We start from the raw sequence: 27,616 nt of genomic DNA on the forward strand, positions 1-27,616 counted from the left end.
TTGAACGTACCATCATGAAATAATGATTGCTATCACTTTCCCAAATTCTGAGCCACCATGTAACATTTAAGTGATAGTAATCTGTGCTCCTCAGATTAGGTCACTCTAAATGAGTATAGAGGTATAGGAAAAAGACTGTCCTTGTAGGACCTCTTCTGGAGAGCAATAGAAGGCCATCCTCAAATATCAAACTTCATATTCAGCTTTGGATATCAAAATAATTTCCAGAGTATCTCCTGTATCAGCTGGCTGTACTCAGACAAACCTACTATCTGAAATAAACATCAGGTAGGGCTGGCTGACTTCCCATGGGAGGATGGGTCTTGGCATAAGCAGATACCAAACTTCAGTCACACGACTGGAGGACGCCCAAAAACTATCTCAAAATTATCTTGGCAAAAGGAAGTTACTTGGAAAAATAAAGAGATGCCCAATATTTGAAAGTGAGACTGTCTTAAGTCCTTGTCCATTATACTTGGATCCAAAGAAACAATAAGGATAGTTTGATCCTAGGAACTAGTAGTTGAATCTCATCATCCTTTGCGTCTAGACCAGACATGTTTGGAATCCCTAAATTTCCAGCCTTTTAGAAAAGTAATATACTGCATACATAATGTCACAGTAATTAAAACATTAGTATTCCTAATGTTTTAGAGCTGAGTAAAGGATAGAGACTATAAATATCCTCTCTTCACATCATGTCAAGTTGAGTTGCCAAATAAGTCATTGCAAACTTTGTTTTGAGTTTTTTGGGATTGTTGATAAGTCTGTGAATCTCCATTACTAACTGAGAATAACCCAAAATCTATAGGTGATAATTTTTGCCAAGAAAAGTATGTGACATCTCATACATTTTTTGTAATGTCGACTATTTACTGGTGCAAAGCAGAGGGAAGATACTACATCATATTTACAGGACCAGACTCTGATGAAGTGCATCATATTAAACACAGATCTTCCTTATGCTTGATATAGGCTATGGTGACCACTTTGAGAGTCATTGATTTCATGCTTTCCTATTTCCTAATCTAGCTGCAACTGTAACAAGCCCCCATGGTGCCATGAACATTTCTTTTCAACAAAAGTTGAAATTAATAGGGATACAGATTCTGATTAGGGTGATAACCAACTTGGCTTAGATTCAGAACTTGATCATCAATAAAGAAACGGTCATAGTGGTAAAAATTTTTTTAATTATTATCTGCCAAACAGGCTATAGTATATGTGAAAACACTGAAATTTACACACTTAAGAAACTCCTTATATAAATACTATTCCTTTATAAAATATTAGATAGGTATTCAATCTTCATTATATAATTCTTGAGTTTGCTGTATTTTGGAAAAATTTCATAGAAAAAAATGTTGGGAAAAAGCAGCAATGAAAAATGTATGTACTATCAGTGTTAATTTACTTTAACAAGAAAACCTGAAATAAAGTTTATATCACAAAACTCAAGTGCCAGATATGACTTACCTTCCACAGTAAAAATACTAATAGACCAAGCATCAAAATCCCAGCAAGAATGGCCACTAGGATGATCCACCAAGGTACTGCTGAATGTTGAGCTACAGTCTTTGAGGGAAACACAGTCACACGAACCTATGGGGCGTAAAGGAAAGCAATGCCATTACAAACTTGGGTGAGAATTAAACCCTCAGTTTGTATCACTAATTCTGCTTCTAGATACACTTGGTCAATGTAGCCTACAGATGGATGATGTGTCTTTTTGGTGTGAGTGCCTTTCCTTTAGTAATGGAATATTGCTTCAAGAGGCATTTCTTGGAGCTCTTTTCCCAGAACCTGGAAAATGCTGAATTATGTTTTGATGAAATAATTGCTTCTGTGCTAACTTCTCTTTTATAAATTTTTATAATCAACAAAAGTAGAGGAAATTGTATAATGAGCCATCATTTATTCATCAGCAAGTTTCAACAGTTACCGAGAGGGATACAACCAATCTTGTTATATCTACATTAATATAACCTGGTATTTTTTTGAGAACAATCACCCTCTCTTAATTAAGCATTCAACAATGGCAACAAAAGGGTCCATCTATGCACAATTAGCCTACATTCCTCACTCCTATTTTAAAGATGTTACAAAATATAAAAGAGGAATGGAGCTACACTACTGACACCATTCTAATTTTCCCTTAAGGTTGAAAGCAAGCAGGACCCAGTGGGGCCCTCTCAGCAGACCAAAGCTTTATGGTTCAAACCTGACAGTTACTTGGAACCACAGGATTGTGATGGTCATCTTTGAAAACAGAAGATTACCTCTTCCCCAGCACATAGCCCCTTCTTCTCTTCCCTAAGTAATCTCAGAACAAAACCGGGGGAGTTGGTTCTTTAGGACGCAAGTGCACCTTCTTCCCAGGATTGCTAGCGTCCTCAATAAATCTCTCTTTTCTTTTACCTAACACTTCTCCCTCAGTATTGGATTCTTGGGTTACGGGAAGCCAAACCTGAGTTCAGCAACAGGATAGCAAACTAAAGACCCTCGAAAAGAATAAAATTTCCTGAAATGGCTTGCTGTCATTTACAACGACAATATGTACAGACAAATGAGACTCTGAATTCATTCAGAGGCAGCTTACAGCTTTAAGCAGCAGCTGATGGAAAAGACTCTGATGCTGAGAGGGATTGAGGGCAGGAGGAGAAGGGGACGACAGAGGATGAGATAGCTGGATGGCATCACAGACTCGATGGACGTGAATCTGAGTGAACTCCGGGAGTTGGTGATGGACAGGGAGGCCTGGCGTGCTGCAATTCACGGGGGTCACAGAGAGTTGGACACGACTGAGCAACTGAATTGACTCACTGATGTGTTTAAGCTCTAAACACTTGATAGCTGGCAAGTAGCAATTGAATAGAAGTGTTTATTCAGAAATCTAAAAAGTTGCTTATGGTAATCTGCAACAACTTGGTTATGTGAGCTTAGAATTCAAGTGGATTTCTGTGATGCCAGAAGGTTTTTTCCAGGAAACTAATCTTCAAAGCTTATAAAAGACCTGGTGAAAGCTACAAATATGACTTTGTAAACTATACTGATTACTCATCTATCAGTTTGAAGTTTCTGCTGTTTTTGAATTTAAAGAATATAAAATGAAGGGTAAAGAAAACTTAAGAGGGAACAATTTAACTCCTGAGAAGTGTTTCTAGTTAAGTATTCTACGTTAGTGTTGAATTCTGGATGCTGCCGAAAATGCTTCCATGTCTACACTGTGATTCAATACTACCATACTAGAACACTTAAAAACAAAAAACAACTCTTAAAGTACTTCTACCTATACTAGAAAACAAGTTTTCAACCTGCTCTTACAGAATATACTTAAAAGCAGGAACTGCTTTCCTTTAAACATCTTTAATAGGACAGAATTCACATTAAGAGTTTTCTAAACTCTAACCACATAAACACCTTTATCAGCTACTATGTTTCCTGTTATGGTCTCAATGAAGTTTCACTTAAGCTTTCAGCCCAGGGCAGGGCCTCCTGACTCACTTCCTCTTGCCTCCCTTTCCCCAACAGGTGTCCTAGCTTTAAGCTAAAACAACTCTCTCTTGAGATTACTGGTTGAAGCAGAGAGGTACCGAAGAAGTAGGGAAGAGAGAATGGTGAGAGACCAGTAAAGAAATAATATAGTTGATGTGAGTGCTAAGTCAGACAATCCTAAACTAAAAAGATTACTTCAACTAGCCTACGGTTTATCTTGGCTTCCCAGGTACACAGTGGTAAAGAATCTGCCTGCCAGTACAGGAAACACAAGGGATGCAGGTTCAATCCTTGGGTCCAGAAGATCCCCTGGAGAAGGGAACAGCTATCCACTCCGGTATTCTTGCCTGGAGAATTCCAAGGACAGAGGAGCCCGGCGGGCTACAGTCCATGGGGTCACACAAAGTCGGGCACCACTTAGCAGCATGCACACACACATGCTTTATCTCATTTAACTCTGCTTCCCTAGTATGTAGCATAGGCAAGCCGCACAGTATCCCTGGAGCAAGGTGATGACTTGGAAGGGCCATTCTCATTTTTAACAATAAGTCCTGATGAAGCCTTTTGAAGTGGAGAGCAGACACTGGTCCACAGACACAGGAATCAGCCGCGGTACCAGTATTTCAAATGGATTCTCCTAGAGGGAAACCACGCCCCAAAATGGCTGCAATCCGACAGCCATAAGGGCTGAACAAGGTAGTTTTTATTTTGTGGGGTTGGGCTCGGGTGCAGTGTTAGCAGGAACTCAGCTGAGAGCTCTAAGTCCCAGGTCTGGCTACCATTCTAATCAGATCTTGGAGCCTTTTAGAAACTCAAACAAGTCACTGTGCCTCAGACTGAGGACAAATGCTAGGCTCTGGGCCACACATTTAAGGTTCAGATGTGCTCTGCAAACCCAGTGTGTGTCTGTGTGCAAGGCCATGCCGCAGGAAGGCAAGAGAGGCCGGTCAGCAAGATTTTATTGTTTGTTTCCTTAAACTGTCAGCTCTGTGTGGGGTGTCTGTGTGTGCGTATATGGTGGTCATTCTCCAGCTGGGACTGAGAATAGGAGGAGGGGAGCGGAGCCGGCCTAAGAATCGGGTGGGGGGAGACCAACTATGAGCTGAGATTCCCAGAGCTCTGGACACCTTGTCTCATCTCGTCACAGCAACTGTTACTGATGAACAGTGACAGGTTCAGGCGAGTAGAAACTACTCCAACTTCAAAAACAAACAAACAAAAAAACTGTTTTGCTTGCATTAAAATCTAGGCATTTCCACAGGGATGACCTGTGCACATGAACCTCATCCATCATGCGTCCATCAGAGGAAAAGAGTTTAATTCTGCTGATGCATTAAATTCCATCACCAGTGAGCAGTGCTGAGATCACATGAGCTTGCCCCCAGCCAAAACTGTTTCCCTAAATCACTCTTCAATGTAATATACTCCACTTTCATTGAACTTTAGTATAAGATATTCACCCAGTGAAGGGATTTTCGTTATCTTTTACGAAACTATTAAGGAAACCATCCCCTTAGTGAGCATTCTTCATATTAGAAATTCATCTGATAGAAGAATCCACATCTCAAGTCCTTCTCTGAATTTAGAACCAAAAAATGAAAATCTCCACCCTGAAGAATAACATGCCTACTTCCACTTATCACACTCATTCTCATCTTTGGCAGGTAGGAAGATTACCTACTCTTCCTATTCCTTAGGAATGAAGTTCAGTTCAGTTGCTCAGTCGTGTCCGACTCTTTGCAACCCCATGAACCGCCACATGCCAGGCCTCCCTGTCCATCACCAACTCCCGGAGTCTACCCAAACCCATGTCCATTGAGTCGGTGATGCCATCTAACCATCTCATCTTCTGTCCCCTTCTCCTCCTGCCCTCAATCTTTCCCAGCATCAGGGTCTTTTCAAATGAGTCAGCTCTTCAGGTCAGGTGGCCAAAGTATTGGAGTTTCAGCTTCAACATCAGTTCTTCCAATAAACACCCAGGACTGGTCTCCTTTAGGATGGACTGGTTGCATCTCTTTGCAGTCCAAGAGTCTTCTCCAACACCACAGTTCAAAAGCATCAGTTCCTCAACGCTCAGCTTTCTTCATAGTCCAACTCTCACATCCATACATGACTACTGGAAAAAACCATAGCCTTGACAGACAGACCTTTGTTGGCAAAGTAACGTCTCTCCTTTCTAATATGCTGTCTAGGTTGGTCATAACTTTCCTTCCAAGGAGTCTTCATTTCATGGCTGCAATCACCATCTGCAATGATTTTGGAGCCCCCCAAAATAAAGTCAGCCACTGTTCCCACTGTTTCCCCATCTATTTGCTATTAAGTGATAAGACTGGATGCCATGATCTTTGTTTTCTGAATGCTGAGCTTTAAGCCAACTTTTTCACTCTCCTTCACTTTCATCAAGAGGCTCTTTAGTTCTTCACTTTCTGCCATAAGGGTGGTATCATCTGCATATCTGAAGTTATTAATATTTCTCCCGGCAATCTTGATTCCAGCTTGTGATTCTTCCAGCCCAGCGTTTCTCATGATGTACTCTGCATAGAAGTTAAATAAGCAGGGTGACAATATACAGCCTTGACGTACTTCTTTCCCTATTTGGAACCAGTCTGTTGTTCCATGTCCAGTTCTAACGGTTGCTTCCTGACCTGCATACAGGTTTCTCAAGAGGCAGGTCAGGTGGTCTGGTATTCCCATCTCTTTCAGAATTTTCCACAGTTTATTGTGATCCACAAAGTCAGTGGCTCAGAGGGTAAAGCATCTGCCTGCAATGCAGGAGACCTGGGTTCAATCCCTGGGTCAGGAAGATCCCCTGGAGAAGGAAATGGCAACCCACTCCAGTACTCTTGCCTGGAAAATCCCATAGACAGAGAAGCCTAGTAGACTACAGTCCATGGGATCGCAAAGAGTCAGACACGACTGAGCGACTTCACTTTCACAAAGTCAAAGGCTTTGGCACAGTCAATAAAGCAGAAAGAGATGTTTTTCTGGAACTCTTGCGTTTTCAATGATCCAGCGGATGTTGGCAATTTGACCTCTGGTTCCTCTGCCTTTTCTAAAACCAGCTTGAACATCTGGAAGTTCACAGTTCACATATTGCTGAAGCCTGGCTTGAAAAATTTTGAGCATTACAAGTGTGTGAGATGAGTGCAATTGTGTGGTAGTTTGATCATTCTTTGGCATTGTCTTTCTTTGAGAAGGAATGAAGTGGGGATATGTAAGTACAACCAATAAGAAACTTCCTCCTTCCTTGGCTGAATTCAACAAATCTCTCCCGGTTCACTCTCTCCTGTGTTCATTCAGTCGTGTCTGACTCTTTGGGACCCCATGGACTGTGGCCCACAGGCTCCTCTGTCCATGGAATTTTCCAGGCAAGAATACTGGAGTGGGTTACCATTTCCTACTCCAGGGGATCTTCCTGTCCCAGGGGTTGAACCTAAATCTCTTGTGTCTCCTACACTGGGAGGTGGATTCTTTACCACTGCTGCTGCTGCTAAGTCGCTTCAGTCGTGTTCGACTCTGTGCGACCCCATAGACGGCAGCCCACCAGGCTCCCCCATCCCTGGGATTCTCCAGGCAAGAACACTGGAGTGGGTTGCCATTTCCTTCTCCAATGCATGAAAGTGAAAAGTGAAAGTGAAGTTGCTCAGTCGTGTCCGACTCTTAGCAACCCCATGGACTGCAGCCTACCAGGCTCCTCCATCCATGGGATTTTCCAGGCAAGAGTATTGGAGTGGGGTGCCATTGCCTTCTCCACTTTACCACTGCACCATGTGGCAAGCCCCACTCACTGTCTCCTAGACCATGAAATTCGTAACAATTGACACGATCTTATTCAATTTTGCTTCTCTAGCACTTTTGTGAGGAAGGCTTCTCTAGCACTTCTGCAGTGCATCCATGGCTAATTGGCTTGTTAACTGGATCAATTTAACTGATGCTAAAATTTTAGTAACCATCTTATCTGGTTCAGTTGGGTGACCAGCTCCCTGACTTTTCTTATAACAATATCTTAAATGTGTTTTATTAAGAAATGAACACAGGTGGGAGGGAGGTTCAAGAGGGAGAGAACATATGTATACCTATGACTGATTCATGTTAATGTTTGGCAGAAACAAACACAATTCTGTAAAGCAATTATCCTTCAATTAAAAAAATAAATATTTTAAAAAAGAATTGAACACAAAACTCTTAAAATTGGTTGGGTTATAAGGAAACAAATTTTTTTTTTAAATCTTTTTAAAGCCAGGATTAGAGTAAAAGCAATGGGAAAACATATCAACATTGAGACCAAAAGACAAGGCTGAATTATTCAAGCTCCTTTGCTTCATGTCCAAAGAAAAATGATCTAGACAGTGGAAAAGACAGAGAATCAAGATAAAAATGAAATTGAAATCCTCAGTAAGTGAGGGAATAAAAAATGAAAGCATTTTGACACTTGAAATAAGCTTGAATCTTTAGACCCCCACCCCCCAAACTGTACCTTAAAATACTAAAACATGTAGATATGACAGATGAGCTATTATATCTCAGAAATCAGTTAATAGAAAAGGTAACAGAACACTAGAGATTAAAAAGTCTCTGTTTTCAAAGACAGACATATAGATCAATGGAACAAAATAGAAAGCCCAGAGATAAATCCACACACATATGGACACCTTATCTTTGACAAAGGAGGCAAGAATATACAATGGAGTAAAGACAATCTCTTTAACAAGTGGTGCTGGGAAAACTGGTCAACCACTTGTAAAAGAATGAAACTAGATCACTTTCTAACACCGCACACAAAAATAAACTCAAAATGGATTAAAGATCTAAATGTAAGATCAGAAACTATAAAACTCCTAGAGGAGAACATAGGCAAAACACTCTCAGACATAAATCACAGCAGGATCCTCTATGATCCACCTCCCAGAATTCTGGAAATAAAAGCAAAAATAAACAAATGGGATCTAATTAAAATTAAAAGCTTCTGCACAACAAAGGAAACTATAAGCAAGGTGAAAAGACAGCCTTCTGAATGGGAGAAAATAATAGCAAATGAAGCAACTGACAAACAACTAATCTCAAAAATATACAAGCAACTTATGCAGCTCAATTCCAGAAATATAAACGACCCAATCAAAAAATGGGCCAAAGAACTAAATAGACATTTCTCCAAAGAAGACATACGGATGGCTAACAAACACATGAAAAGATGCTCAACATGACTCATTATTAGAGAAATGCAAATCAAAACCACAATGAGGTACCACTTCACACCAGTCAGAATGGCTGCGATCCAAAAATCTGCAAGCAATAAATGCTGGAGAGGGTGTGGAGAAAAGGGAACCCTCCTACACTGTTGGTGGGAATGCAAACTAGTACAGCCACTATGGAGAACCGTGTGGAGATTCCTTAAAAAATTGCAAATAGAACTACCTTATGACCCAGCAATCCCACTGCTGGGCATACACACCAAGGAAACCAGAATTGAAAGAGACACATGTACCCCAATGTTCATCGCAGCACTGTTTATAATAGCCAGGACATGGAAACAACCTAGATGTCCATCAGCAAATGAATGGATAAGAAAGCTGTGGTACATATACACAATGGAGTATTACTCAGCTGTAAAAAAGAATTCATTTGAATCAGTTCTGATGAGATGGATGAAACTGGAGCCGATTATACAGAGTGAAGTAAGCCAGAAAGAAAAACACCAATACAGTATACTAACACATATATATGGAATTTAGGAAGATGGCAATGACGACCCTGTATGCAAGACAGGGAAAGAGACACAGATGTATATAACGGACTTTTGGACTCAGAAGGAGAGGGAGAGGGTGGGATGACTTGGGAGAATGACATTCTAACATGTATACTATCATGTAAGAATTGAATCGCCAGTCTATGTCTGACGTAGGATGCAGCATGCTTGGGGCTGGTGCATGGGGATGACCCAGAGAGATGTTATGGGGAGGGAGGAGGGAGGGGGGTTCATGTTTGGGAACGCATGTAAGAATTAAAGATTTTAAAATTTAAATTAAAAAAAAAAATAAAATAAAATAAAATAAAATAAAAGTCTCTGTTTTCAAAAGAAATGGGTTCTAGATATGAGACTAATCCATTTTCAAATCAACCAGTTATTAAATAAATCATGTGGCATTATAACAAAGATTCCAATTCCCATTAGTAGGCATGGGCTCTCAAAGCCCTGAGAACATGAAATGCCCAAGAAAACCTCATTTGCATTTGTGACCCAGCCACCAGTCTAGACACCATGGCCTTCAGTTCCATCATCTTCAAGAAAGCAAGAGCACTTGATGAGAAGTCATGAGCCCAAGGTCTGGTCTTACCTCCACCCCACATGCTGGTCCTGTGACCCTGAGGGACAGACAACCTTCCTTGGACTCAGTTTTCTCATCTGAACTTGAGATCTGGGGACTTCATGGGGAGCAAGTATTTTAAAGTCAAAGAATAGGGGCCCGGAAGCCAGAATGGTATAGATTTCAATCCAGGACCCCAAATGACATCCTCTGTCTATGCCTGCTTCCTTTTCTGTAAAGTGGGTACAATGTCTACCTTGGCATTCTCCTGCAGCTTAGATGATAGTATATGGGTAAAGCATCTAGTAGATGGTAGACATTTAATTAGTGCTTTATTAATATTAGTTTCTTCCCTCTGAAGTTTTCTTCTCTTTGAAGCTCAGTGATTCTCAGGATTGCTGATTAAAGCTACAGAAAGTTATAGCAACTGCCTTTAATCAGAAAGGGAGAGAAAGGGTGTGGTTTGACGGTCCTTAAGGTCCATCTAGTCAAGGCTATGGTTTTTCCTATGGTCATGTACGGATGTGAGAGTTGGACTGTGAAGAAGGCTGAGCACCGAAGAATTGATGCTTTTGAACTGTGGTGTTGGAGAAGACTCTTGAGAGTCCCTTGGACTGCAAGGAGATCCAACCAGTCCATTCTAAAGGAGATCAGCCCTGGGATTTCTTTGGAAGCAATGATGCTAAAGCTGAAACTCCAGTACTTTGGCCACCTCATACGAAGAGTTAACTCATTGGAAAAGACTTTGATGCTGGGAGGGATTGGGGGCAGGAAGAGAAGGGGACGACAGAGGATGAGATGGCTGGATGGCATCACAGACTCGATGGGCATGAATCTGAGTGAACTCTAGGAGTTGGTGATGGACAGGGAGGCCTGGTGTGCTGTGATTCATGGGGTCGCAAAGAGTTAGACACGACTGAGCGACTGAACTGAACTGAACTGATGATGCCTTATTAGTAAAGGTAGAGGAACTTCCCTGGTGGTCCAGTGGTTAAGAATTTGCTTTCCAAAGCACAGGATGTGGGTTCAATCCCTGGTTGGGGAACTAAGATCCCGCATGCCAAGGGGCAACTGAGCCCACGTCACAGCAAGCCTGCGCACGATGAAGACTCAGTGCACCCAAAAAATTAAATTTAATTTAAAATTTTTAAAAAGATGTAGAAAGGTAGGAGTAACCTGCGAAGACAACATAAGGTCATGGTGAGGGTACATCCCGGTTAAGTCTGGGACAGTCCCAGTTTACACCACATGCCCCAGCATCCTGCCCAATTTAGCACTTGCCCAGACAGATGTTTGTATTCTAGTTGAGATGGTAAATTTTAAATAAGGGTCACTATATTCCAGAAACCAAGGTCATCAGGGAGACACACTGGATTTCAGCTGGTCAAAGGACTGAAGCCTAGACATTGCCTTAAGTACATCAATAGGTCAGCTTTAGGACAGTAGTTCTCCATTCACTCTCTTTTGCAAAACACTCCCACCTGTGACCTCTAGTCATTTACTTTGAGAGCCTGATACAAGTCCCTGTGGGGCCAGATCCCGTACCCCCAACTAGGAACCCTTCACTATACACAAGCTTCTGCTGCTGGTCCTGGTCAACAGTTTTCTTAATTATCTGGATGAAAATACCCAAGATAGGCTTCTTGGTTTTAAAAAGATAAAGCTTGTAAGGACAGAAAGTTACCAGAGAGCAAATGATCAAGACTCAAAATTACATTGTAAGCCCAAACAACAGACCAAAAGTAAACCACGCAAGATGTCAGGATCCACTTAAAGGCGTGTATTTACATTTTTAAAAACTGCTCAAGGGTGCGACGTGGGAAATACAGTTTGACAGCACATTCAGATGAAAACACCTGCAAGTTTCAGTAGAACACAAACAGAAAAATAGTAGCTGCCAGAAATGCAAACCATCTTCAGCAACCATTTAAAGACCACAGTTCAGGCTGAACTAACAGAAGCTGGGAGGCTGTTAAAGGGAAAGTTAAGCTGAACTAGGCAGACCACACGTCCGCTGTCCTTCCTGGAGCTGGCCCAGGAAGAAAAGAGATCTGGAACCTCTGCAGCTGCATCGGGCAGGACAGATGAGCTGGGTGGTCAGCTTTGAAGAGAGTAAGAGAGGTATGTCGGAGAAAGCATGACAGTTTCCTTCAATTATTTCAAAGGCTGCCACATGGCTGAGAAGGAGGACTTATGTTGGGACTTGTTCCGGGGGCATAATCAGGAACTGATCTTAGAAGATTCAAGTCTCAATGCCTATATAGAGATGGTTTCTAACAACTGCCACTGGCCATACATGCCAAGAGCTCCCCCATAGTGCAGTGAGGTTACCATCAGTGGGAGTATACCAACACTGGCATTGGCAGGAGGGGTGGTACAAGATGTGGGACCTTTAGACTTAAGAGGTGCACCCCACCTCTCCTTGAGCCAACAGCTCTCAAATCTGTCCCATCCGCAGCAGAACGAGATGACTTGAGTCACGTCTTTCTTCCATGATTCTACTGAAATACAACTTGGGGTGGGTACCACCTTAAGACACGATCTGCTTTCTCTTTAAAGGGAGTATTAGTGAGAGACATGAGTCCAGAACAGCGTGTCCTCAGGCCATGGGCGTGGGGTGGAGGAGAGAGATCAGCTAAGTGAAGCCCACGGAACCCTAACCTGAGTGCCTGCGTTGGGCAGCTTGATGTTCTCGGTGGCGGCAGTGACATCAATGGAGGCCCGCACGAGAATGTCCAAGTAGTTCATCTTGGAGTATTCCTGTTTGGAGACAAAGTCAGTGAAAGCATGAGTGAAAAGAGAAACGTTCTAGCAGGTGGCAGACGGCTTGGGGGACACAGCCTGCGGTGGGGGTCACACCTCCAGAAACGTGCTGTTCCATAACCTCGAGCGCAGAACCACGGAGGCCTTGCTGTCCAGCCCTCGCAGCGGGCACTTGATGTTCACACAGTTCACGTTCACGCTGCAGTTCTGGGGAGAAAAAGAAGAACAGGAGCAACAGCACAATGGTCTGGGGAAGGCCTTCCCACCACCTCCTGGAAAACTCACAGCTCTTGAAAAATACTCACAAGGGTCTGATATTTTCTTTCAGAAAATAAAGAAAATTTTCTGCCATCATCTGTCTGTCTTTCGGCAATTTCTCGTTTCCTTCTTGAGTTGTGAGCCTCCTGAAAATAATTACATCTGAAATACTTCCACCAAGTGTAATTTTTGGCATTACTGTACAAATCTCCTGTCCATAGGGTCACAGAGTCGGACACGACTAAAGCGACTTAGCATGCATACATGCATTGGAGAAGGAAATGGCAACCCACTCCAGTATTCTTGCCTGGAGAATCCCAGGGACGGGGGAGCCTGGTGGGCTGCCGTCTACGGGGTCGCACAGAGTCGGACACGACTGAAGCGACTTAGCAGCAGCAGCAGCAGTACAAATCTCCCAGATTATGCCAAATTCACGACTGATAATCTTCACCTTTCTGCCAGCACCAAGGTGCATAAATAATGTAAGTGTAAGATCACGAAGTGTTAATTACCAACCTCACTTCAACTTTATTTTTCAAGGTAATTTTCTTTCATTCCAACCTTAAAACTCAGAGTGAGACAAAGGCTTTCTTTGTTCTGCTGTCTCCTCACCAAACTGTGAGCATCCTGAGACCAGGAACCAATCTCATTCCTCTACCCCTAGGCACTTAGATTAGTACCTAACATAACTGTAAAAAGCCAGCACATCCTGAATGAGCGACACGGAATGAGGAAAAGGGAAAGTAGCAAAAGATCGAGCGTGATTTATTCAAAGGAGAATACTGAAAACTAAGCCAAGGAAGATGCTTTAAGATTTCATTTCTCGGACTTCCCCAGTGGTACAGTGGATAAGAATGCACCTGCCAACGCAGGGGACACAGGTTCAATCCCTGGTCCAGGAAGCTCTCATATGCCTCAGAGCAACTAAAGCGCATGTGCCACAACCACTGAGCCCAGGCCCTAGAGCCTGCCAGCCGCAACCAGGGAACCCATGCGCCTGTGCTCCATAGTAAGAGAAGCCACTGCAAAGAGAAGCCCATGCACCGCAAGGAAGAGCAGCCCCCACTCACCACAACGAGAAGAAAGCCAAGAGCAGCAACAAAGACCCAGCAAAACCAAAATAGGTAAATAAACTGCATTTTTCTTAAAGACTAGGAATAATAGACCATCTTGTGTCTCCAAGCTGATGAATATAAACCACCAACTATGAACACTGGTCACACCCAGTCACCTTAGAATTTAAAAGAAACAGACTTGCAATAACGAAGCAAGTCTTTATCAAAATGGAGCATAAATGATAGACCAGATAGTTAGTTAAGTGTGTAGCAGTACAGAGAGAGGTTAACAGTGCAGGCTGTGAAAACAAGCAGGGCTGTGCATGAATGCACTGCCCTCATAACTGCTGAGTGACTCTGAGAAGGTTAATCTCTCTGATTTTCAATGTGCTCATCTATGAAATGGTGGGGATGAGACAAATACCTCATCAGACAAGCAAGAGAATAAAATGAGAAAATGCAAACCAAATGCTAAGCATGGTGCTTGAGACATAACAAATACTCAATAAATATTTTCTATTTTAAAAAGAATGAAAAGTCTTCAAGGTCGCTTGCTAAGGTGCCAGTATGTTCTGTAATGCTTGATTCTACTGGGAGTTAACACTGGCTGGCCCATCCCCAGGGCATGCCCTTATATGTCACACTGGGCCTTCAAACTTCAGAAAATGTCATTTGCTTCAACATGCACAAAATGACCCTGACTTATATGCCACAGTGGTCCCTAATCAGCAGAAATCCTCAGCCTGACTTGGTTACTCACAACAAAACAGAAACTATGACACCAAAGGAAAAAAAAAATCCAATATGCCAGAATGTCAGTTTCCCAAGGCGAGCAATGATTTCCCCCTTCTCTCATATTAACATCTATGGAGACATGAGACAGATGCATCAACATACCGTTAGTTTCAGGAAGTTTATTTCACCCTGTGGCTCACAAGTTATTTTTTCCAATCCTTTTGATTCTACTTTTACCAAATAAAGCAACCATTTGCCGTTGCTAATTTCTTTTGGCCACTGGATATTCAAGGTTGCTGTGCCGAGGTTTTTAAGAGGTTTGCCCAAGTTAATTACCTGTTAGAAAATAATATGTATTATCTCAGTGTAATTCTCTCAACATAAAATTAAGTAAGCAGTTCCTATTGCCAAGAAAAAAAAGCCAAAATATCTGGCATAATCCAACAATAAAAGCGCAGGCTCCGAAAGTGGACTTTGGCTAGGGCATTCAAAATAGAGATTTGTGTTTAAAGATTCTTGTCAATAAAAATGGGGGGGGGGGAGTTCAAAGAGAAATAATTGTTCCTTCAACCCAGGAGCAACTTCTGTGTGCAGCAGAATCTGCCAGGCTCTCAAAATGCCCAGAGAAAAGTCACGTGTGTTCCCGTATCGCTCTGTGACCACTCTGCCTTGCAGGCGACACAGCCAGTGTGGAGACAGTGCAGCTATAACCTGCTTCTGGGAAGCCCCACCTACTGCAAAAAATGAAGCTGCCCCTGTCCTGACCACAGGGCGGGGGCTTGGGATAACAAATGAGAGACCCAGAGTAGGGCCATTCTGGCAGCCGTGAACCCATGAGTCCAAGCTGGGGACAGGGCAGGGAGCAACTCCGTGCAACAGAAGTCTAAAGAGTTTGTGTGAAAGACTGCTCCAGAACCCACAGACCTCTCTGCAGCCACATCCGCATAGGTGTCATAATCACCACCACCCACTAGCCGTCACAGTTCTGTCTGTAAAGCTAAGAGATGCTTTCAGAGGAGAATTCCCCCTCTTCATCCTGCTAGAGTCAAGAGTGGGCCCATTTTTCTTTTTCAGACTTTCACCTCAACAACGGTCACTATGCTTTCAGGAATACGATTTGAGCCACACAGACCTGAACCTGCGTATGAGTTATGAGTCAGCTCTGTACCATGCACTTATGTTCATTTGACTGGACTTAAGAGCCACTGTGACTACCTACTTTGGAATGGGTCAGAGCAATCGTTAGCCTTCCTTAACAGGTATTCGTCAAACCCACATTCACCATCATAAAACTGCTTGGGAAAGGTCAGTGAACATTAACCATAAGCAATAAGAGAGATGACCTTATAAGAGAGGAAGAAAATTTATTTCTTCATTCATACATTCTAAAGCCAAATAACATTTTGAGATTTTTGTTTTATAGACAGACTCTAGGGAGAAAAAAATCGAGTATTTCTTTGTCTCAACACCACATTTATTATTAATACATTAAAACTCCCTAAGAAGAAAAAGACCAAACTGAATTTGATTCTGAACAACGTCCTATGCTGAATGAAGCTGTGGTTCTCCATTCTGAAAGACAACTTTTACACTAAGCCACTATGCTGTTTAAAACCTGGCAAGCTCCCTTTATCACGCTTGTTTATTGTTACTTATTAAGACTACATATTCAAGATCATATACAGCATAGGTTAGCTTCTCATACACAGACTGGAAGGGCCAAGTGCAACCACTTACCCTGAACTCGTACTCAATTAAACTTCCCACGTCCTCTTCAGATTTCATCGCTTGCTCACCAACTACTGTACCTCCAAAATACACCTGGGAAGGTTTAGCAACTCTGTTAAATTAAAAAACACCAGTTTTAGTGAGAATTGTAAATGGTTCTTTCAGACACTGATTTGTTATGCTAAACACAAACACTTACCCAGAGACCGATAAAAGCAGTTCAATAACCACTTTTGCTGTAGCTGTAATTGAAGCCAAATTATCTTGATTGCTTGTTCTGAAAAAATGAAAGGGAAACAATAGGTTTTATTGTAACAGTCAGTTTTCTCATTAAATTACACTTCTTTTATGAGTTAGATAAAGGCCAACTCATTGACTGGCTGTGTTTTCATGAAATAATTCTGAATGGAAGGTTGAAAGAATCTCTTACGTTTCCAACTTCAGATTAATATCCAGATCTGTGGTGTCAAAGGTGACCTCAGTTGTACTTAAAATCAAATAAAAAGTAACCTAAGAAACAGAAATAGCTGTTACCGTAGGCTGAACATATTGACACTGCAATGGTGTTTTCAAAATTAAAATACAGGCATCACCTACACTGGAATTTCTTTTAAAAGGATTCCCAAGCTCACAGTCTGCCTGTGAGCCGTTCTGGTTGGCAACACAACTCAACTGCTTCTCCTGTAACAGAAAAACAGGCCAGATCACAAAACATTCACTTACCACACAATGTTTCCCCCCCACCCTCCAAGCTGGTCTCTTAAAATACTTACAGGGAAAGCCCTCAGTTCTCTATATGCAGAATAAGTCAGAGTATCTGGAAAAGTGGCAATGAGTTTAGCTTCGTGAGCGTCGTCACCATCTTTGGTGGGATTCTTTGGGTTAGAAGGGTTGTTCGTCACTGTTATTTCTAAAGCAATGTCCTTCTGATCTTTTAGAACTAGTTCTGGTACACCTTTTTGACTATTACAAAAAAAAAAAGGAAAACAACAAAGTTCTCAATAGATTTGCAATAACCTTTCACAGAAAGTCACTGCAAAGCCAGAGCCATTTTTGCTAGTACTACAGCGCAGTTCTTACATTGGTAAATAAGAAAATTTGTCCTGATTTCCTTCTCGGGTACAAAATTTATACTCTAGCTTAAGGTTGCTGTTACATATGTTGTCGTCTCCACATCCCTCTTTTAAGAAGTGCACCTGTAGGAAAACAAAATGGTAATTTACACCACTTAGGACTCTAAATAGGAGACTGTTTCCATGCGGTTCATTCCCATCGTGACAATTACCATAGCAGAATTCAAACTGCAAACGTTGCATCGAACGCCCACTCTGTCCTTTAATGAAACTCTTTCAGAACACTTTGACCAAGGCACTGAGATGCTGTAGGGCAGTAAACAGTAGGCCTGGCTCAGCTGTGTGGCTCTGGGCCGGTCACTTAATCTTTCGTAGTCTAGGTTTCAACACAGGTGACGTGGGGATACAACCGCCCTGCTATACAGGGTTACTGTAAGAATTAACGATAATAATGACAGTACTACCTAACACATGACTACGTATTTAAACTCATGCAATCCTCACAAGGGACTATGACACATATACTGTTCAGAGACCCACTGCACAGATGGGGAAACAGAGTTCAAGGTTAGGAAAGCAAAGGGCAGAGTATCTTGCACTATGCTAAGGGATGCTTGATAATCACACTCATCAATAATTAGGAAAATGGTCTTCTTGTTTTTCATGTTTAACATGACTATGGAGCTTGTGTATATGGGAATATGCAGAAGAAATATTAATGTAACAATAAGTGACACTGACAAGTACAACAAGGCTGTATATTGTGACCTTGCTTATTTAACTTATATGCAGAATGCATCATGGGAAGTGCTGGGCTGGATGAATTACAAGCTAGAATCAAGACTGTCAGGAGAAATATCAACAATCTCAGATATGCAGATGACACTGCTCTAATAATAGCAAGTGAAGAGGAACTAAAGGGCCTCTTGATGAGGGTGAAAGAAGAGAGTGAAAAAGTTGGCTTGAAACTCAAGTTTAAAAAAGTCTAAGATCATGGCATCTGGTCCCATCACTTTATGGCAAATAGAAGGGGGGAAAGTGGAAGCACTGACGGATTTTATTTTCTTGGGCTCCAAAATCACTGCGGATGGAGACTGCAGCCATGAAATTAAAAGATACTGGCTTCTTGGAAGAAAAGCTATGACAGACCTAGTCAGTGTATTAAAAAGCAGAGACATCACTCCACCAACAAAGGTACACATAATCACAGCTATGGTTTTCTCCAGTAGTCATGTACTGATGTGACAGTTGGATCATAAAGAAGGCTGAGTACCAAATAACTGAGTACTGAGTAACTGTGGTGCTGGAGAAGACTCTTGAGAGTCCCTTGGACAGCAAGGAGATCAAACCAGCCAATCCTAAAGGAAATCAACCCTGAATATTCACTGGAAGGACTGATGCTGAAGCTCCAATACTTTGGCCACCTGATGCAAAGATGCGAAGAGCTGACTCATTAGAAAAAACCCTGATGCTGGGAAAGACTGAAGGCAACAGAAGAAGGGGGCAGCAGAGGAATAGATGGCTAGATAGCATCACTAACTCAATGGACATGAATCTGAGCAAACTCTGGGAGGCAGCGGCAGACAGGAGCCTGACGGGCTGCAGCCCATGGACATGACTTCGTGATTGCACAAGTGACATTTTAAGTGTCCTGAAAAGCACACAAGCAACTACACGTGATGGCAATAAATACCGCAACGTGCAGGTGTAGGCATGGGCCCCTAGGCCTAACTCACTCATGGAAAGCTTCGTCCTGGGCACCAGAACCAGGGCCTCAGAGCGGACACTCCACTACCAGCTATGTTTTGACAAGTACAAACATTAAATCAAGATGTCACCGGTCCCCAGCCTAACCCTGCAGATGCAGGCATCCTAAACCCCAGCAAACAAACAACACCCACTGCTTCATTAAGAGGTATACAGCAAGCCACACCATATAAATTTTACTTCCTAAGATTACATAGGCTACATTAGACACTAAATTTTGACTACTTCATTGCTCATATATTTCGGTTGTGTCTGACTCTTTGCAACCCCATGGACTACACAGCCCACCAGGCTCCTTTGTCCATGGGGATTCTCCAGACAAGAATACTGGAGTGGGCTGCCATGCCCTCCTCCAAGGGATCTTCCCAACCTGGAGATCAAACCTAGGTCTCCCGCATTGCAGGCGGATTCTTTACCATCTCAGCCACCAGGGAAGCTCATGAGAAGAATAAGTTTTATCAATTATAGTCTCAATAAGGCTCAATGACCAGAAATTATTAAGAAAAACAACTCTCATCTCCAAATTGTATTCTGTAGGTTTCTATATCCATTGTTTACCTGGGAAGCAAATTTTCTCCAAACTATACATATATTAAAAAGCTTATTTAACATACAAAGGCATGGCCTTTAGGGCAAATCAATCACTAGTCTATTGCCTTCAGAGATGTTTGATTTAGCATAATAAAATGGCAAACAATTAGTAAAACGAAAATCAGAAATACTTACATCTGTATGAACAGATTTGGGTTCATTTGAATTCAGAATTGGGAGAACTTCTGGAAGCGAATTCACTCGCCTCCGAGTGCTTGGCTCCTGGATCTCCACTGAAGCAGTTATGGGAATGGGACGCAGTTTATCTCTGATGTTTTCCTGAAGAGAATGCAGAGATGCAATTGAAGCATGCTATCAACACTACCAGGGAACTCCAAAACAATGCTTTCCTTTGTCCTGGATAATGTGTTGCTGGTATTTATATAAAATGTCAGATCTACACTTGTGACCATCCATCTGCATGACAGAACTGATCTGTCTATGGCCCTCACCTGGAGCCAGAGGGTTTCCTCCATGCACGCCTTCTGTTTCTGTCTGTTCAGAGTGAGCTCTTGCGAATACTTGGGCTCAGAACCTTGGTTTCGAAACTGAACTCTTGACGACAGCCCAGATTTTCTTCTTTCCTTTTCAGCTTCCAGAGTGCCCACAATGGCTAGATGAAATCAACAAAATCACAGGAACTTAAAACGTACTCATACACAACACAGCTATAAGTATACTGTTTGTTTTTGATATATTTTAATTCCTCTTAGAACATTTTTTCTCATTGCCAGGGTTTTCCTTCATATTTCCTGGCGATGTACATTCAGACTTATGAAGTTTCAAATCAAGCTGTCCTTTCCTGCCTACTACTATGAACAATTTTTAAAGCTACATTTCCTTTGGGCCACGTGGGGGAGCTCAAGAATAAGTCAAAACTTCAGAAACGCATTAAGAATCAGTTTCACTGCATTTCAAGAACTCACGAGAGTACGACAAACAGGAGGGCAGCCAACCGGGCCGAAGGACCTAAACTGACTCCCTCTTTAACAGTCCGGTGCTTAAATTCCAAAAAGGCCTCTAGATCAACAGCAGCTTCTCCTGTGTGGTATCAGGAATGCAGATCCTCAGGCCCAGCCAGACTACTGAACCTTGAGGCTGCATTTTAATAAGATCATCAGGTGGTTCTTATACACATTAAAGCGCTCATAAAGAATAATTGTCTAAAAATGGAAAAACATATTAGAGATGGAGATGTCTTGATGAAGAATTTAAAGGTAAAACATACTTTCTTTCAGTGGTTAGAGGGCCCCTTTGTCCGTTAAGAAAACTCCCAGGATCAAGGTTTCCACTTCCAAAGCCCCAGAGGGCACATCCTACTTGTGATAACCTACACTAACAGAGCTCGGAGATAAGCTACGATTTGGATGATCAAAATCTCATTTCTTAACTTCAGAATGCATTCTTTGCCAATTCACTGGATATAGCTGCTATGTTTTAATACTTATTTATTAATCACTCACTAACCATCCCTGGTGGCTCAGATGGTAAAGCATCTGCCTGCAATGCGGGAGACCCAGGTTCGATTCCTGGGTTGGGAAGGTCCCCTGGAGAAGGAAATGGCAATCCACTCCAGCACTCTTGCCTGGAAAATCCCAAGGACGGGGGAGCCTGATAGACTACAGTCCATGGGGTCACAAAGAGTCGGACACGACTGAGCGACTTCACTTTCACTTTCAACCATCCTTGAACTACAAGGATATCAAACCAGCCAACACTAAAGGAAATCAACACTGAATATCCACTTGAAGGACTGATGCTGAAGCTCCAATACTTTGGCCACCTGATGCCAAGAGCCAACTCACTGCAAAAGACCCTGATGCTGGGAAAGACTGAGGGCAGTAGGAGAAGGGGAGACAGATAATGAGACAGTTAAATGGCAACACTGAATCAGTGGACATGAATTTGAGCAAACGCTGGAGACAGTGGAGGACAGAGGATCTGGGCATGCTATAGTCCACGGGGTTGCAAAGATTTGGACTTAACTTAGTAACTGAAAAACAACAAAAAACCATCAGAAGGGGCTTCCCTGGTGGCTCAGTGGTAAAGAACCCACCTGCAATGCAGGTGACACAGGTTCGATCCCTGTGTTGGGAAGATCCCCTGGAAAAGGAAATGGCAATCCACTCTAGTATTCTTGCCTGGAAAATCCCATGGACAAAAGGAGCCTGGCCTGGCGGGCTACAGCCCATGGGGTCACCAAAGAGAAGGTTATGACGTAGCAACTAAGCAACAAAACCATCAGAAGGGAAAGCAAACCAGTGTGTACAGGGTCAGAGAAGCCAGCCTCAGGAGAAAAAATCTGCTCCAGAAAATGAATCCATGTTCTAATAGTCACATTAGAGTTTGGAAGGGACCTTTTTGCAAGCACCTATTTTAATACCCTCTACTTACACATGAAGAACTGGAGACCCACAGAACTAGATGACCGGCCCAGAGTCCTACAGCAAGAAAGAGTCAGCTCCTTTTGTGTAACAAACACAAAAGATAACTGCCTTATAAAGCCTCTCAGATGTGCAGGTTCCCACTTCCCCTAGGCTTCTGCCAGCTGGACCACCCTGCTCTTTTTCATTTTACCTCTGCTTCATTGCCAGGCTAACTCTACTCCTCCTACAGATTTCAAAATCCAGGAAGCTCTCCCAGCCCCTCCTGGTATTTCTCTCATCACTACACTGGAGAAGGCAATGGCACCCCACTCCAGTACTCTTGCCTGGAGAATCCCATGGACGGAGGAGCCTGGTGGGCTACAGTCCATGGGGTCATGAATAATCGGGCATGACTGAGCGACTTCACTCTCACACACTGGAAAAGGAAATGGCAGCCCACTCCACTATTCTTGCCTGGAGAATCCCAGGGACGGAGGAGCCTGGTGGGCTGCCATCTATGGGGTCGCAGAGAGTCGGACACGACTGCAGTGACTTAGCAGCAGCATCACTACACTTAAGTCTGCTGCACTGTGAATGCCCAATCACTTTCCCAGGAAAAGCCGCTTCAGAGACCACCTCCAGCTGTTCACCACTGTATTCCCCAGCAACAGCACAACACTTGACATAAACAGGGTTAGTAGAATAGATGAACAAACACATCAACACACACCCAATGCACACTTACATGCACACACATACACTGTCACCATCCTTGTGCTGAAACAATGGCTGTTCCCATACGTAAAACCAAAATTTAGAAACAACAGTTTCAATAGTAATTTCTGTGTCCATCTGAAGAATTCTTAAATGTCATGGCTGCCAAATGGAATGCGCCTCCATTTTAGGCCCTCTGTGAGCATTGACATCATCCATTTATCAGTGACCTGCTAACTTCACAATGAACCAGGCAAAGGCTCACATGCTGAGTGCCCCTCATGCCAAAAGCAGGGGAGTGCGTGGGGGCATTAAAACCATTTATCTACCAAACCCTCTCCAACCTTTTCTGACCCTCCAGACAGTTCACATCATCTTAAAATCCTTGCTGGCCACCTTTGCTGACCTTTGCAGGGGCAAACCAAGTAGAACAGTCATTAAGGCTCAATTATAAATATCTGTAAGGATGGAACACTATATCCAAGGACTGCTGAGTTAAAACAGCCTAGCCGAATAATAAGCTCACACACTCGGACATGGCGAACAGATTTTAGATGTATTAACTCTTGCAGCTTTGTGCAAGTTCTGCTTTATTTGACTTAGAATTTCCCAATACCATGGAAGCAATGGCAATAAAAACAGGCTTGCTTTCAAATCCTTCAGAGGAAAAATGTTCTTTCTATAGTGAAGTGAAAGTCGCTCAGTTGTGTCTGACTCTTTGCAACCCCAAGGACTAAACAGTCCATGGAATTTTCCAGGCCAGAATACAGGAGTGGGTAGCCTTTCCCTTCTCCAGGGGATCTTCCCAACCCAGGGATCGAACCCAGGTCTCCCGCATTGCAGGCAGATTCTTTACCAGTTAAGCCACAAGGGAAGCCCAATCTATAGTGGGCTATCCATAAATACTTGGTTAATGTAGGGGTAGTTATAGAGAATTAATATACATGGCATCAAGGGCAGCATTTAGGCTAGAAGGAAGTTTGTAATTTATTTTGTAAAAATGATTGATCTGAGGGAAGACAAGAAATGTTCTGATGAGATTTCACTCAAGGTAACATGGAGAAGCCTTAAGAAAACTCATTCCATCTCAAAGAGGAGTAAAAACTGAAAACCTTCAGAACCACCCTGTCCTTCCAGAAAGGTTTCCTTGGCAGCTCTGCTGCACTGGTACACCTAGCCGCTGGGACCACTGCCGGGAGCCAGTGCGAGGAATTCCACCCGTGACAAGGTCATGCAGGTCATGCGGCAGAGCTCTGAGGGCAAGGCTAATCAGACCTCAGGTTTTCCCCCTGGAATTTCCTGAGCATCCACCCCCAAAAAATAAGAACCTGCCTGCTTTTCCACTCTTCTAATATTCTCTGGAAAAAGTCAACTCAGGGCTTTAGTCTTCTGCATTTGAAAGGGATGTTTCAGTTAAACCCCCTCTGATAACTCTCTAGCTTGCCTAACAGGTTCCCCTAGACCTCTTACAGCTTGTGAATTGCTTACAGCCCCCCAAACTGCGAGAGGCACAAAGCTTAAAAGCATCTTAAAGATACAGAGCCTTTTCTAAACGGTTAAAAATCATATTGGTAGAGGGTTTTCACTGTTGACTCAATGACTGCTGCCAGGCCTCCATATTCTTTATCTTTTAGGCACCTGGGAGGATGTTAATCAATGTAAACGGGATATGGAAAAAGATATATAGTAGTTTTGATGTCAGCAACTCTAGACTTTTGAGTTAATTACTTTTCTCTTTGTTATATATCACTGCACTCCTCTTGTGTCCTTGCTATGTAAGAATGTAACTTTATTTAGTGCTTTCTGAGAGTGGCACCAGACTTTGGGAAGATCAACACAAATAAGTCTTCTGGTTGACAAACCCTTATCAGAAAAGAGGCTGTAAAATGTTAATTGGCCCTTTTGGCTGGAAGATGACGTAAATTACCTAAGATTTATGTATACAACTAGGTATGCAGAGAGAAAAGCCTGGTTTTGATAAGAGTCTGGGCTGCTAACGCTGCATAACTTTGTGTTACCCATTGATCTCCATGTTTTATCAAAAATATAAAAGGCCTTCTGAACAATAGAGGACGGGGCCAGTCGCTGGACTGGTTTCCCCCGTGTCTCCACTTTACTCTAATTTCAGACTGAATTCCCATCTGGAGCGGGGCGGCTCACTGAGTCTACTTACTTCCCCTGGCTTTTAAGACCCACGTGAAAGGGAGCCTAAGGAGGGGCACCCTTAGATAGTCAAGTGGGCGCCGGTGGCCCAACGTAGATGGTGCAAGCTCCTTGTCTGGAACTTTATTGGCCTTCCCCGTAAGCCAAGTTATTCAGCCTTCTTTCTCCACTTAATTTTCCTACTACACTATTTCTTCCTAATCTAATCTTATATTAATAAATAAATAAGTTTTTTCCTCGCCAACGCCTTCCCCACTTCGAATTCCCTGGATCCACCACGGCTGACCCAGGAAGGAAATCACCTTTGCTCTGCACTTCCTCTTTGGGGAAAAGATGTCTTTAGATTCCAAGGCCCCCAACTTTACTCTGGTTTACTCCTGAAGAGGTACAGCTGCTACTAAAACACACCAGAGAAGGCCTTGGTGATTATCACTATTGTGAGAGTATCATTAAAAATTTGTCAAACCCTGTGGCAAAACTCCTATCTTTCTTATTTAAAAAAAAAAAAGTGAAGTAGAATAAGACCTTATGAATGACAACCTGCTTTCACCACCTTGAAAAAGTGAAACTCAGTCATGTCCAATTCTTTGAGACCCCATGGACTGTAGCCTGCCAGGCCCCTATGTCCATGGCATTCTCCAGGTAAGAATACTGCAGTGGGTAGTGAGTGATTCCCTTCTCCGGGGGATCTTCCCAACCCAGGGATCAAACCTGGGGTCTCCTGCATTGCAGGCAGATTCTTTACTGTCTCAGCCACCAGGGAAGCCCTTTCTCCACCATATCTCATCTGAACTCTGCCACAATCCTACGTAGTTAATTCCCATTAACTGATAGGAAAATAAAAACTCAAAACATTATGGGATTAGCTCTGTGTTGAAGCACCAGATCCAGGAGCAGAGCCCAAGTCTCTTGAGTTCAAGCCCAGTCTTCAGGTCCCCCCAGGCCCACACTCAGGGACACAGCATGGGAGTTCTGGACCACAGAGGCCTCTGGGAGGGGACCCAGCAGTGAAGAGACTAGAAACTGATAATTTATTCAAGTAGGACTCAGGCTCCCGTGGTCACTCTTCTACAACTACCACCCGCCACCTCACAACCACAAAACCAATTTTCCACCCTGCTTTTCAAAGGCAGACATGGAGGAAACGGTTGTGGCAGCAAATGAGTACTTATCCAAGGCAGTCATTCTGCCCTAAACCATCCGCTCTGGAAAACTCAAATGGGGACCAAATGCATTTTTTCCCTCCTGTGCTTCACTCTTCTGATTAAAAAGGAGATGACAGACTTAGTTCTTTAAATCAGAATTTATGGGCCCATGTTGGCCACTACAGTTCTGTTCTTCTAGTTATTTATTCAGAACTTTTCAACCTGGCAGACAGAAAAGATCTGCTTTCAGTTGATTCCCTTTGTTGTGCAGCAGAAACTAACACAACATTGTAAAGCAATTATACTCCAATTAAAGGAAATTAAGCAAAACAAAGACGTTCAGATAAGCAAGCAAACAAAAAGTACTAGGTACTTACTTATTGAAGGATTGTAACCGGTGGGTTTAGCCGTATATTCAAAACAGGCCTTAACCTTGAGACTGTATGAAATCAAACACATAGTCATTAAGAAATGCCTTACTGCCCTGGAAAAAAAAAAAATCTCAACACGTTCCTCATCCTCATATCCCCCCAGTGACAACTGATGAGTAAAATGTTATATATCCACTTGACAAGATTCCTCTTCCCTTTCCCTCCCCATTTCTCTTAATCTTCCCTGTGGCTCCTCGGGACAACCGGGTCACCATAAAGCAGAGATATCAAACTGTGGGGGAAGAGTGGACACGGCGCAAATGCTCACCATATCCCACTAGGTGCCCCACAGAGCGTCTTCTGACGGAGATCAATTCTGTTAGGTGTCACTGTGACGGTTTGCTGAATATTAATCACAGGCCGGGATCTGAAGACAAAGGAGAAGACCAGCTCAGCCTTTTGCTATCTGGATGTAAGATGAGCTCACGGACACAGGCATCCTCAGATGCTGCATCTTAAAAACCACAGGAAAAACTCTGTTTCCCAATGTTACTCCTGTTCCCCCGCTGCTAAAGAAAATAGCTGTTAACAGACATAACTTAAAACATGATGATGTGATATTTATAAAACTGTTTAAACTTGACACATTCAAAATTATAAATTGTTTTATATTAATAATTTTAATATTAATGGAGTTTTTAAACTGAAAGAATAATATGGACAATATGTAAAAAGTTGCAGAGTTTTCAGGTGGATATGTCTCATCCCCACCCAAACTCTCAAGGAGCTTTGCATGTCCTTCCAGACATATCAGTCTGGTTCAATTAAAAATATTATTTACAATTAAATATAAAACAAGCATTTCTTTTTAAGTGGGAGTTCTTCATGCTTATTGGTCTGCATGTTGCTTTTTCTCATTCACATTTCAGAGGTCTTCGCATATCTCTACACACAAATCTAGTTGTTTCTCACAGCTGGTGGTGTTGCATCTACCAATGGAATATCATTTATTCAACCAGTCCCTTAATCAGTGGACATTTATAATTTTGTAAGGCTTTCAGCTGACAAACATCCTTACATACACATC

General features: G+C 42.6%; 1 protein-coding gene across 2 annotated transcripts in view; it reads right to left on the reverse strand.

Moving 5' to 3' along the window:
* The window catches only part of ITGA6 (integrin subunit alpha 6), an 86,901-nt gene that overhangs the window by 5,420 nt on the left and 53,865 nt on the right, over nucleotides 1-27,616 (reverse strand). For both annotated transcript variants that reach the window (XM_069577209.1, XM_069577211.1), the window contains exons 10-24: nucleotides 26,858-26,956; nucleotides 26,536-26,597; nucleotides 20,223-20,383; nucleotides 19,906-20,049; nucleotides 17,420-17,535; nucleotides 17,113-17,302; nucleotides 16,937-17,020; nucleotides 16,770-16,849; nucleotides 16,539-16,616; nucleotides 16,349-16,451; nucleotides 14,774-14,947; nucleotides 12,869-12,967; nucleotides 12,660-12,770; nucleotides 12,462-12,560; nucleotides 1,477-1,602 (exon numbers count right to left, since the gene is read on the reverse strand). In XM_069577209.1, the coding sequence (XP_069433310.1) occupies nucleotides 1,477-1,602; nucleotides 12,462-12,560; nucleotides 12,660-12,770; nucleotides 12,869-12,967; nucleotides 14,774-14,947; nucleotides 16,349-16,451; nucleotides 16,539-16,616; nucleotides 16,770-16,849; nucleotides 16,937-17,020; nucleotides 17,113-17,302; nucleotides 17,420-17,535; nucleotides 19,906-20,049; nucleotides 20,223-20,383; nucleotides 26,536-26,597; nucleotides 26,858-26,956 (1,726 nt within the window). The remainder of the gene's footprint in view (nucleotides 1-1,476; nucleotides 1,603-12,461; nucleotides 12,561-12,659; nucleotides 12,771-12,868; nucleotides 12,968-14,773; nucleotides 14,948-16,348; nucleotides 16,452-16,538; nucleotides 16,617-16,769; nucleotides 16,850-16,936; nucleotides 17,021-17,112; nucleotides 17,303-17,419; nucleotides 17,536-19,905; nucleotides 20,050-20,222; nucleotides 20,384-26,535; nucleotides 26,598-26,857; nucleotides 26,957-27,616) is intronic.

The sequence above is a fragment of the Ovis canadensis genome, chromosome 2 (genome assembly GCF_042477335.2).
Source record: "Ovis canadensis isolate MfBH-ARS-UI-01 breed Bighorn chromosome 2, ARS-UI_OviCan_v2, whole genome shotgun sequence".
Lineage (NCBI taxonomy): Eukaryota > Metazoa > Chordata > Mammalia > Artiodactyla > Bovidae > Ovis > Ovis canadensis.